This window comes from Acinonyx jubatus, chromosome B4, assembly GCF_027475565.1.
Source record: "Acinonyx jubatus isolate Ajub_Pintada_27869175 chromosome B4, VMU_Ajub_asm_v1.0, whole genome shotgun sequence".
In the NCBI taxonomy this organism is placed as follows: domain Eukaryota; kingdom Metazoa; phylum Chordata; class Mammalia; order Carnivora; family Felidae; genus Acinonyx; species Acinonyx jubatus.
Genome location: NC_069387.1, coordinates 42,444,384 through 42,456,898, shown reverse-complemented (window position 1 = coordinate 42,456,898; position 12,515 = coordinate 42,444,384). Strand labels below are relative to the sequence as shown.

The following is a 12,515-nucleotide window of genomic DNA, read 5'->3' as shown; positions in this document are numbered from 1 at the left end:
GATATGATGACACAAACAGGTCGAAGGAAAGTACAGAGAAGGATACATGCAAACAGTAAACAAAAGAAACCTGAAGTGGTAACCACCGTGTAATCAAGATTTAGATTTTCGTCACCCAGGAACATTTCCTTGTGTCCCTTTCTAGTCCCGTCTAGGATTTTCAGTACAGTGTCGAATAGAAATGGTAAAATTAGACATCATCACCTTGCTCCTGGGTGGTTTATAAACCACTTCTGAATTTTATTTGCTGACAGTTTTTTCAGTGAATTATATAGTTAAGAGTTGTGTATTTTATTATTTATAAAACTTACCTCAACAACAAAAAAATGAAACTTTAAACAAACATTGAACTCTAATTAGTAGGCTTGCTTTCTACAACAGTATGGTTTATCGGTTATGAAACTACTTTCTGCAGGGTGCCTGGGTGGCTCGGTCTGTTAGGCATCTGACCTTGGCTCAGGTCATGATCTCACAGTTCGTGGGTTCAAACCTCATGTTGGGTTCTGCTGGAGCCTGGTCTCTCTCTCTCTCTCTCTCTCTCTCTCTCTCTCTCTCTCTCTCTGCCCCTCCCCTGCTCATGCGCGCGCCCGTGTGTGTGTGTGTGTGTGTGTGTGTGTGCGCGCGCGCGCGTTCCCTCTCAAAAATAAACAAACATTAAAAAAATTTTTAAACTACTTTCTGTGTTTCCTTATGCGTGACCAAAGGTGAAATATATTGAGTACGATGGGAGCCTGGTTGCTCACTCTTGGAAAGATACATTGATTTCCCAACTGTGTCTGCTAAGGGTCATTAAAGCAGTCACCATAAGTAGCAAGAAACACATCTTGCTTTCTCAATACCATTCTCCACTAAATGGAACAAGTCTGCCTTGAAGAAACGATTGATTCTAAGGTAATTAAAACACAAGATAAACATGGAATATCTGTGTACCCAAAAGCAAAGAATTGGCTCAAACAATGATGGGACCTGTCAAAATGACAAAGGAGCCACCATAAAGAGGCTCCCACTACCAGTTCAAAATCAACCCACACCCTCCAGCAATTTATCTGTTACCTTATCAGTGGGCTGCACATTCTGCGGCAGGAACCACACCCTCTCTTCAGAGGTCTGAATCTCTACCTTGTGGTTGGGGAAGGGAGCACTTCCTTTAAGTTTCTAAGGTACTTGCTTAACTCTTCTTCAGCCCAGAAGTAGTAGCTGCATCCTGTAGTTGCTACTTCTGTGTAATTTCTGTAACTTCGAGTCCTTGTTTGCCTCCTCTTAGTAATGATTTACTAGAAAACCAGTCTACATTAATTGTTTCCTTAAAATCACTGGTGTGGTATCTGTCTTCCAATTGGATCCCAACTGATACAAGAACACATCACTTGTCTCTTAGCCCTACTGAAAAAATTCATTCCTAAATATAATCATCAGGAAACATCAGACATACCCAAAATGAGAGACACTCTACAATTTAAGTAACATGTATGTTTCAAAATTTCACGGGCAAATAAGGTAAAAATGACAACTAACCTCACTGTGTGATCCCTGCTTGGCTTCTGTGGTTGGGGAATGGGAAATCATTATAAAGCATATTTCCTGGGACAATGGATGAAATGTGAATATGGACCATGGATTAGGTAATAATATTGTACCAATGGTACAGTGTCTAATTTTGACAATTACACAGTGATAAGGTAAAAGAATGTCTTTATTCTTAGGAAATACACACTGATGTGTGTAATGGTAATAGGGAACTTTCAAATTGTTCAAAATAAACTAGTGTGGGGTGGGAGCAGACTAATAAAGCAAACGGGGCAACTTGTAAAGGACTGGCAAATCCGGGTAAAGTGAATACAAGAGTTCTAAAACAAGGGGCACCTGGCTGGCTTAGTTGGTTAAGCTTCCGACTCTTGACTTCGGCTCAGGTCATAATCCCCCGGTTCAAGTTTATGGGTTTGAGCCCGAATACGGCTCTGTACTGACAGTGCAGCAGAGCCTGCTTGCGATTCTCTCCCTCTCTGCCCCTCTCTCTCCCAAAAATAAACACTTTAAAAAGAATGCAAATTACCAAAACCAAAAAAATACACTGAGTCCTTGAAATATGTTAAATATTTTAAAAAGAAGTCATCAATAAAAATTCAAAACTGAAATCTAGTTCAAGATGGCAAGTCGAATACATGCATATCAGGACTGAGAAACTACCAAACAAATTTCAAAGATCCCTGAGCAAGTGCACTTGGGTAGCTCAGTCAGTTAAGCGTCCAACTCTTGGTTTCAACTCAGGTCATGATCTCACAGTTCGTGGGTTTGAGCCCCGTGTTAGGCTCTGCGCTGACAGCGTGGAGTTCAAACCTCATGGTTGGGAGAGGGTTGGGAGCCCTCTCTCTGTGCCCTTTCCCGGCTCTCTATCTCTCAAAATAAATAAATAAACTTAAAAAAAAAAATCCCTGAGTAGATCAGAAAATTGTGATAGTGAAACCAGAGCAACACGTGTAACGCAAAACTCATAACTGAAGGAAGCTGTTGAGAGATTTTAAAAAGCCATTCCCAACCAAGCTTCCAGCTCAGAGTTAACAAAAAAGCATACCCGGGAGAATTCTCAAAGCAACAAATTGAAGGAAGAATTCAGAATACAGTGGTCTCCCCTAACCCATGGTTTCGCTTTCTATGGCATCAGTTACTCAAGGTCAACCACATCCTGGAAGCAAATGATCCTCTTTTGACTTACCAGCAAAAGGTCAATAGTAATCTATCATCAAATCACAATATATATGTCATTGACCTCACTTCGTCTCATCATGTAGGCATGTTATCTCACACCATCACATGAGGAAGGGTGAGTACCTTCGGGTAAGATATTTTGACAGGGACCACATTCACTTGTTGTTATAACTGCTCTAATTTATTATTAGTTATTGTTGTTAGTCTCGTACTGTTGTTATGCCCAGAATTCGTGATCCCCAAAGACCACCAGGGAGCCGAGTCCGATGCAAAAGCAAAGAGCCTTTATTCGAGCTAGCTCAAGCTCAATCTCCTACCTGCACCGACAAAGCGGTGAGATACCACAGAGAGAGAGAGCGCGCGTTTCAAAAGCACAAAGGTTTTATAGGGGTCTAGGGGCAGTTGGTGAGGTAATGGCTGTGGCCTCAGCCAATTGGCTGGGGAAGGGTCGGAGTCCTGTTACGCAGGTCGCCGGGCGTGTTTTGATCGGGAAGTTTGAACGGGTGAGCGGGAGGTTACTCAAGGGGAGGAGGCGTGGTTCTGCGATTTTCCCGGAAAGGGGGCATGTCGGGGACACAGTCACTCAAGGTGGAGGACACCGAACAAGATGGAGTCGGCCGGCGTAGGTCCGCTCTTTCACTGTGCCTCGCTTATAAATTAAACTTTATCATAGGTATGTATGTATAAGAAAAAACACAGGCTTCAGTACTATTTGCAGTTTCTAGGGGTCTTGGAATATATCCCCCGTGGATGAGGGGTACTAGATCTTTCAAGTACCTTTCCTTCTTCTGCTTATACTACACAGGAGGTATTTTTGCGCATTTGATTTTAGCACAAAATTGCTAAAGGACTGCTTTCTAAACAAACTGAGCAATTTACCTTGTATGTGGGAGGCAGGTGTGGGTGTGGGTATTACCTGCAGGGGGGTGTCCTTGTTAATGATGCGGCTACAGACAGGCAGAGCAGAAAGGCAAAAAAAGAACTGCTAAGTTCAGTTTTTGTCCCTGGCACAGTTTCCACAATGGGCACTGAAGCATGAGAAGCAGGGAAGTAACCCAGGTTAGTTGTGAGTGGACGGAAAGAGAAGTCTCTCCCTCCTTCTCACTCCTACAGAAGACAAGTTATTCACCCTACTCAACTGCATTGCTGGACCTTTTGTGACTTCCAACATGCACCCTTCCCTGCCTCCAGTCCAATGTGGCCCTAGGCAATGACCAAGAGGCAAGATTTCTGAATTCACCAACAAATGAACATCAGTTCCAGAATGAAAGCTTATTGTAAAAGGGATTTTTGTCTCCCCCCGCCCCGTGCACCCCCCAAATCTGTAACAGTATATTGCTCAGTAAATATTTGTTGAATGAACTGATAAAAGCGGTTCAATAGAAATAAATACCTAATTCTAATGGACTTGCTCAAGCGGCAATCCATACACCTAAGTATTACGCAACCATTAAAAAGTTTATTTATAAAGTTAGTGATGTGGAGAAACATTTGAGGATATTAAATCTTTTTTAAAAAGGAAATGGAGAACATGTTCTCTGTATTTTCTGATTACAAATTACTTTTATTGTTAAAAAATTTTTTAATTTTATTTTTTTTTGAGAACACACCTGAACCCAACCCACCCTGCCTGAACTGAACGTACCAATTAATAAACAAACAGTATCCTACACAGTCAATGTACTGCTTGAGAGCGTGGACTCTGAAGACTATCTGCATATCTAATTAACGCCTAAATTATGGGAACTGAATACTGACACCGTAACTTAAATAGCTGCGGGACCCAGAGCAGGTTATTTAGCCTCTAGAAGCTTTAAAATTCAAGGTTACTTGTGAAGACTAAGCGAATCAGTATCCACTTCAAGCACGGACAACAGTGCCGGCACTGCAGAACTATACACGTATTAGCTTCTATTACTGTTGGATTCAAAACATTGTGCTAACTCTGGCGAGGAGAATGACGAATCAAAATCCAGTCTCTATCCGCAAAGATGGGAGGGGGAGGGACACACACAAAAGCCACGTAGGAGTCATAGCGGCATGAAAACGCGCTAAAACCGGGGATGGGCAACAAGTGTGCATTTAGAAGGAGTTATTTATTCCGAAGAGAGTCGAGCCGGGACACCACCACCGGAGCAAACAACATTTGAACCACGTTCTAGGAACGCGCAGGACCTCCCCGAGCGACGAATAAGACAGACACGAGGGAAACCACAGAGAATCTTGGCAAAGGCACAAAGACTAACATTGACCTGCTCTTTCCCCAGGACACCAGAAACGCGGGACAGGCTGGAGAACAGAACTGGTTACAGAATGCTCATCACGCAAAGGGCCACGAGACCGCAAAATACCAAGAGATCTCTGGCGAACTGAACTGGTTGCAGTGTTCCACGCAAAACGCCACGACACCGGGATGACACGGTTAACAAAAACAGTATCGGTAACAACAGACCCCAAGGTACTCAGCTGTAGAAAGGAAATAAAGAACAAAGGTGTCGTGAAGAATGCCAGGACTACCACGACCCGGTCGCTGTCCACTGTCTTCTAGGCGCCGGGCTTGGAGACAACGCGACTCGGGGTCGGCAGACGGCGAAACAGCGCCTCCCGCAGGCGGCAAGCGAGCTGGGGAAGCGCGGAGAGGAAGAAACCTGCGGTGAGAACTGCAGCTCCCACTGAGGCCTGGCCGACAGCACCCTCCCCATATTTCCGCTTCCGCCGCCCGCTCTTACGTACGGTCCGCTTGGGGACCTACCGGGGAGCGGGCCTGGCGCGTGACCGCGCGTGACCCCGCGTGACCGCGCGTGACCCCGCGTGACCGCGCGTGACTCCGCGAGCCGAGAGGCCGGGAGGCGGGATTCTGGGGCCCCATTGGTAGAAAGGCGACCCGAAAAGGTGGAACCCAACTTGAAAATCTCTATGGGGATTGGAGTTGACAAGACAAGGGCGGAGCTAAATGCCCGGATCCTGGCCAATCAGAGTCTGGGATCCGCCGGGAGACCGGGGAAGGGGAAAGGGGCGAAATGGTTCTGTGGTCACATGCCGCGCGGTCTAGTGGGAGGAGCAGTTGCCCAGAGGACGCCTGGTGCTTCCTGTTTCCGGTTCCCGGAGTGGTGCACAGCGAGGCGTCTTGGGGAACGCTGGCCTTTGACACGAGTTGTGGGTCGGGGGCCTGCGGCTGGCCCCTCGCTGGCCCTGTCTCCCAGCCCCAGGCAGGTATTCAGCCGGGGATTCTGCGCCTTGGCTACTCCCTTTGCCCGTGACACGTGAGTATGAGGGGCGTGGAGGAGGAGAGGAGCTGGAGAGCGCTCACACCTCGGCGTCCGTGACAGGGGCTGGGATCCCGAAGTCAGCTTTGGCCAAGGTTCTAGCCCAAAATGCAGCTAAAGAGCCCTAGGGCAGCGTGGAGGCGCAGGCGCAGGCGTGAGGGCAGGGAGTTACGAGTCCCGAAGGGAGCGAGGGAGAAAAGACCTACCCAGACCCGAGAGGGAATTGACGGGTATTGGAAAGCAGAGAAAGGAAGGACCCTAGGTATGGAGTCGTTTGAGGGATTACTGGCTACCTGTAGAAGGAATTTTTGGCCTGCATCGAGAAGGAAGCCAAAGTGGCATCATTTGGAGAGGATACGGCCCTAAGCGGTTGGAAAGTCAGGAGACGAAGACGGAACGAGAATTTCTAGAACCCTGGAAGAAGTTTGAAGGGGATGCGTGTGTGATACGGAGAAGCTCATGGAGGGCTTGTCTAGGGTTTCGCTTTGTAGGGACCTTCCGCTCTTGGGACACAGAGCTACTTCTCTAAGGCTTTGCAGCGTTGGGCCTTTTAGCTAATTCGGTTCGCTCTTCCAACGGTGTAGGCTGCTGGAGACAGGCGATAAGGGCTGCTACCTCGGGAGTGAGCCAGAGAGCAGAAAGTAGAAATTCCACTGAAAAATGGAAAATGCTCGTGGCTAGTCTTGAGGGGTGGGAAAGAGTGGGACAGAGCCCCAGCGATGTGAACTGCTTCCCAATTCCTGCCTCCGTCATTGGTCATCCCATTAAAGAGATTTTTTTTTTTTTGCATTACCAAAATAGATCTGTCCCAGAACAGGACAATTGAAGGGGGATTTTTCAAAATCTTCAAAGTCCTACTCTTTATTTCCAAAGTATCTAGACAAACTATGGCGCCTCAAGAATCTAATTGTAGCACATTCAAAGGGAACTACGCAGCCCTTGGATTTTAAACTCTTCCTAACAAATTTTTGCCCCTCTGTACTTTCCAGAAAGTTGCCAGCAAGTAGCTTTGTGCCATGAATCCTCCAGGTTGTCCCACTAATTTCTTACATGTTTAATACTTGTACAGCTTAGGGCAAATCATTTAACCTCTGTAAGCATCAGTTTCCTCATCTGTAAAATGAGAGAAATCATACCTGCTCTTCTGGGTTGTGAAGATTGCCAAAACATAACCTAGATTAAAAACACTTAGAGCATTTGCCACTGAATCCAAAGAAGCAGTTCAAACATACATGTAAACCTTACACAGAAAAGAGAATAGTATAAGTTTGGCATCCTAACTTCTTAAACCAATAAGCAAATGAGAGAGAGTTCAACTCAACTATTGCAGACCTCAGGGTGTTTAACCCTTCATCCTATTCTTTGTTTGAATTTGGGAAAAGAAATCATTAACTGTTAACAAATAAGGAACTGATTCTGAGGCCAAAGGACACCGCCTTCTGTGTGAGCATCCCTCCAGAAAACTGGTCGTGGGGGGGAAAAAAAAAATCTCGAAAGTCCAGAATGTTGAAATTTTAAGTTAGATCCTGAGACCATATATGGAAAATGGCATGTTCAATCAGTCCCATGAAAAGAGTCTCTTATTAATAGTTTTTTTTTTTTAAGAACTCAGCTGGTCACGTAGTGTGCTGAGCAATGAATTTAGGGAAGGCAGGAGTCTGAGGTTTGAGTTCTTTATTCCAGCCTCTGAACTGTGTGAGGAGTCACTTCCCCCTGCTTTGTCAGAAAGAAAGCAGAGCATTGGCTGCCGACTCAGATCCCCAGAAAACTAATGTGAAAGGAGGTAACATGAACATGTGGTCCAGTGTAGACCGTGAGCTCTGGAGTCAGACTTTTCTGGTCCATCCACTTGCTGTGCCTCAGCTTTTTCATCTGTAAAATAAAGACAACAGTTGTATTCACTGCGTAGAGTTTTTGTAAGGATTAATTAGTTAATGCATGATAAGTGCCTTTAACAGTAGAAGGCAAGCACTCTATTAAGTTTCCTATTGGTGCTTTAAATGTGTATGGGGCCTCAGACTTTATGGCTGGTGATAATTATTCTATGGAAACATTTTATTAATATTACTACAGTGAATTGATGTTGGAAATAGTACAGAGTCAGAGAGACAAGACACCTTCCCCAGCATTTGTTGCCCTAGTGGAACATGGAGAACAGAAGGCCAGATGTAAGTTGGTTTAGGGGAGTGGAGAAAATTCAGGGCTCAGAGCTTCCATTTTCCTGTTTTTAAACTTCTTAGTACCCATTAAATCCTGCCTAGCGTATTAACCAAAGTTCAGACTTGTGGTATGGAAGCATGCTGTTATACGTGAGGAAAGTTTGGAAGAATTCAATCTTTGTACCATAACAGTGAGAGTTATGAAATTAACAAGTAGCAGTGGCCTGAACGATCATCAGCTAAGAATGGATCCCAGAGTGAAGTCTTCTGCAAGGGTAAATCACAATGCCCTTGGGTGTGGGGATGGATTAGAGAAAAGGCGTCTGGGAAACGGAGCCATGTGTTTCCATTCCTAGAACAGTACAAGGAACAGGTGAGTTAGAAAGTGACTTAGTGATTCCCAAGAGTTGCCAGCAATTTGGAGGCTACAAAGACAACTGTCCTGGACATTTAGAAACTCTTGGGATTTGTGACATGTAGAGCCGGAGGTGGGTTTTGGAAGACTTCTTCAAACCACTCTCTCTCTGACCTCGTGAATTTTCTTCTTCCTATAGTTTGAGTGACCAAATATTTTTTCAGACCTGAGACATCAGAGTAGATAAATGTCAAGGTTTAGGTGCTGTGGCTGTGTTTATCTCCATTCATCATTCTTAGGGCGAATATGAACAAAGACTGGTGGATGCTCCCGACTACTGATAGGAGAAGTTAGGGCCCAAAGTGTTCGAGTCTCTTTCTTTGTTCTACATCTTTCTCAGTAACTTTCAACTGGACTTTATCAAGTGTTAAGTGAAAATTTGAGTGTTCTCTTAGGGTGGGTCACAGGTTGAAGCAGGTTTGTTTTTTGTTTTTGTTTTTGTTTTAATTTTTGTTTATTTTGAGAGAGCAAAAATCCCAAGCGGGCTCCATATTCAATGCAGAGCCCGATGCGGGGGTTCCATCTCATGACCGCAAGATCATGACCTGAGCCGATAGCAAGAGTTGAGCTCAGCTGAGCCACCCAGATGCCCCTGAAGCAGCTTTTATGAACTGTATTAAACTATTAAACTTTAAATATGAGATACCGCAATCTAACTTTTCACAAAAGCGTAAAGAAGCAAGGATGTCTCCACCCAAGTTGTCATAATTAAGTAATTCCTTTTTGTTCTTTCCTTTCCAACTCTTCGCACCCCCAGAGTTTGTTGTGAAGGACTCACCTGTGAATGACACAGAAAGCTGCATGTCTGTATGAGTTTCCTATTACAGGTGCTCTTGGCACAAAGATATTAAGATGTACTATTTGTTGCATGTGCCAGAGAATCTTGGACATTCTGAAGAATCCCACTACCATTCCTTGGTGTCAGCTAGGTATTTCCTAGGCCATTGGTTGGTCCTTCTGACAGTTTCTAGGATGGAAAATACGCCTTTCTCCGTAGAGCTGAGGAGTTGGTAAATCGCCTCGGAAATTGAGACATTCCTGTTGTAGGGCACACCTATGCCGGAATCATCAGCAACAATCCGTAGACACTGACTCTTCACCAAGGCCAGTGCCGTCCTCTTTGCTGAACACACAGTGTGCCCCTTTCCTGAAGGCACCCAGGCAGGACAGGAGGTGAGCAACAGTGTCAGGCAAGAGAGTCCGCTAGGAAAAGTCTTGCAAAATAAGTTTTATTTATTTTTTTTTTAATTTTTTTAACGTTTTTATTTATTTTTGAGACAGAGAGAGACAAAGCATGAACGGGGGAGGGTCAGAGAGAGGGAGACACAGAATCTGAAACAGGCTCCAGGCTCTGAGCTGTCAGCACAGAGCCCGACGCGGGGCTCGAACTCACGGACCGCGAGATCGTGACCTGAGCCGAAGTCGGCCGCTTAACCGACTGAGCCACCCAGGCGCCCCGCAAAATAAGTTTTAAAAAGAAAAAAAACCTAGAGATTAAGAATCCAATTCTGAACATTAAAGGATGGGAAAAAATAATGGGTGAAAGCCAAAAGCTTGAAACAGACACAAGAAAATGAACCCCAACTTCCTGATAAGGAGGAAGACTGACTAGCGTAAAATAAGTGACGGACGGGAGATAAAATGGCAAAAACAAAAACACATTCACTTATTACACGTTGCTGTGTTTTATCTCTCTCTCCCTTCTTTCCTGATCCTACCCCGCTTCCTCAACACACACACACCGTCTCCCAAAAGGATGTTCCCCTTCTGCAGCTGCTGGAGGACTGGACTGCTCCTGCCACTGCTCCTGGCTGTGGCAGTAAGAGAATCCTGGCAGACAGAAGAAAAAACCTGCGACCTGGTGGGAGACAAGGGTAGAGAGTCAGAGACAGAATTGGCTCTACTGAAGAGGCTGCAGCCACTGTATAACAAAAGGTAAAGAGTCTTTTCCTCCACTTACTGACGTTATTCTCATACTACTACTCTGTACGGAGGGAATACGTGTATAAGAACCTCCTCTGGGAGACGGTTCTAACTTGAACTTCAGTAGTATTGGTCTTATTTGGCCATGGTAGCTTGCCTTTTTTTTTTTTTTTTTTATGATATAGAGCAAATTCTCAGCCCAGTTTTTACTAGCAATGTACAGTTCTCTTATGCAGAAGGGTAGCTATTTCCGAGACTGGATCCAAGAGACCAACTTGTAGGAATTAAAAAGCATTATTTGATACCTCCATTTAGTGGGACTTTAGAAGAATCAGATGAACATTGAGGCCTACACACATCATCTTAACTGTTAGGAATCTTCAGGTATATAAATCTGGAAATGATCTTCAAGGGACAAGGGATACTTCCTGTGAACACAGATCCTTATTCGCGGGGAAATAGCAACTAACACTTTAGCATAATCTAGAACAGGTGTTCTAGAATATCTAGGCGTCTTGAGTGTTGTGTCTTAATCAGTCATCATCAACAATTAGGATTGTCTCATGGTTCAGTAAATATGATTCACTCTTACGTGGATATCTCATGATTCATGGATGTCGCGTGATGCGACGAATGTTACTCACTATTACGTTTAGTTGTGACATCAAATAAATAAATGGATCACACTTTCGGGGGACCGGTGTTAAAGGAAGAGAGGCCGCTTGTCCTAAGGCTGATAGCCAGTAACTCTCCTCTTCCTTCTTTCTCCACGCTTCTCCTTGCAGCTTTGAGAGCACTGTGGGCCAGGGCCCAGATACATATATCTACATGTTCAGGGTGTGCCGAGAAGCTGGCAACCGTACCTCTGGGGCAGGCCTGGTGCAGATCAACAAAAGTAACGGCAAGGAGACAGTGGTAGGGAGACTCAACGAGACCCACATCTTCAATGGAAGTAAGAGTCTCCCTGTTGATTGATTGATCCCAAGTCAATCCCTCTGACAGTCCTGTATATGTCAGCCTTTCTCAGTGTCTTTGGAGCATCCTACGGCATGTGGGCTTCAGCTCACCTGAGACTGTAAACCACAGGATACCTAGTTCCCCAGCTCCTCTGGAGCCATGGCTCAGGACCTCTGTGTGCTTGTTTTAAAGTTAATGAAAAGCTTCGGCAAAAAGAAGAATCTAGCTGGGATTCTGTAGCTTAATGCGTTTTTCGTGCTAGTCACGAAAATACCAACCGTGACCATTTCGCATTGAAATAGTCCAACTCTGCCAGTTAAATTTTAAGAGATTAAGTTAAGCTTTTTTGCAAACCAGTCTGCAGAAACTTCCCCACCAACTTGTGGTGTGGTGGTTATGTTTCTCAAAAGTCCTAAAATCATTATTGCCGAAAGGACTCTTTGAGCACCTGTGGTCTGATTCCCTCCTTTAAGTGGATGACTGTATTTTCCAGTGCAGGCATTTGTTCCGATCAGTAATATAATAAAACGACATCGAGAGTTTAGGCCTCGGGGTTGGAAGACTGGGTTTCCGACCCAGCTTATGTTTACTTGTCCTGTGACTTGGAAGAATCATTTCATCTTACTGTGTTTTTTGTATCGGAAGTGGAATCTTTCACCTTGTTCACCCGGTAAACCAAAGGATATTTTGCAAAAGAAATTTGTGGTAAACATTAAAGAAGAAATGGCAGCCTGTCCAGGTGGCTCCGTCAGTTCAGTGTCCGACTCTTGATTTCGGCTTAGGTCATGACCTCACAGTTCATGAATTCGAGCCTGGCACAGGGGTCTGCTCTGACGGTGCCGACCCTGCTTGGGATTCTCTCTGTCTGCCCCTCCGTGCCTTGCGCTCTCTTTCTCTCTCAAAATAAGTAAATAAGCTTTAAAAAATAAAAACGGGGGGACCTGGGTGGCTCAGCAGGTTAATCATCCGACTTCAGCTCAGGTCATGATCTCAGGGTCTGTGGGTGTGAGCCCCGCGTCGGGCTCTGGGTTGGTAACTCAGAGCCTGGAGCCTGCTTAAGTGTCTGTGTCTCCCTTTCTCTCTGCCCCT

At 45.0% G+C, this 12,515-nt stretch overlaps 1 protein-coding gene across 7 annotated transcripts in view; it reads left to right on the top strand.

Moving 5' to 3' along the window:
- Positions 1-5,751: 5,751 nt before the first annotated feature.
- The window catches only part of M6PR (mannose-6-phosphate receptor, cation dependent), a 10,734-nt gene continuing 3,970 nt past the window's right edge, over positions 5,752-12,515 (top strand). Inside the window, exons 1-4 of one of the 7 annotated variants that reach the window (XM_053225797.1) lie at positions 5,752-5,969; positions 9,594-9,719; positions 10,302-10,481; positions 11,255-11,421. In XM_053225797.1, coding sequence (XP_053081772.1) covers positions 10,303-10,481; positions 11,255-11,421 — 346 coding nt within the window. In that variant the 5' untranslated portion in view covers positions 5,752-5,969; positions 9,594-9,719; position 10,302. Of the gene's footprint in view, positions 5,970-9,593; positions 9,720-10,301; positions 10,482-11,254; positions 11,422-12,515 lie in introns of those variants that run through there. The other 6 variants (XM_015061328.3, XM_015061326.3, XM_015061329.3 and 3 more) reach the window with 6 other exon arrangements.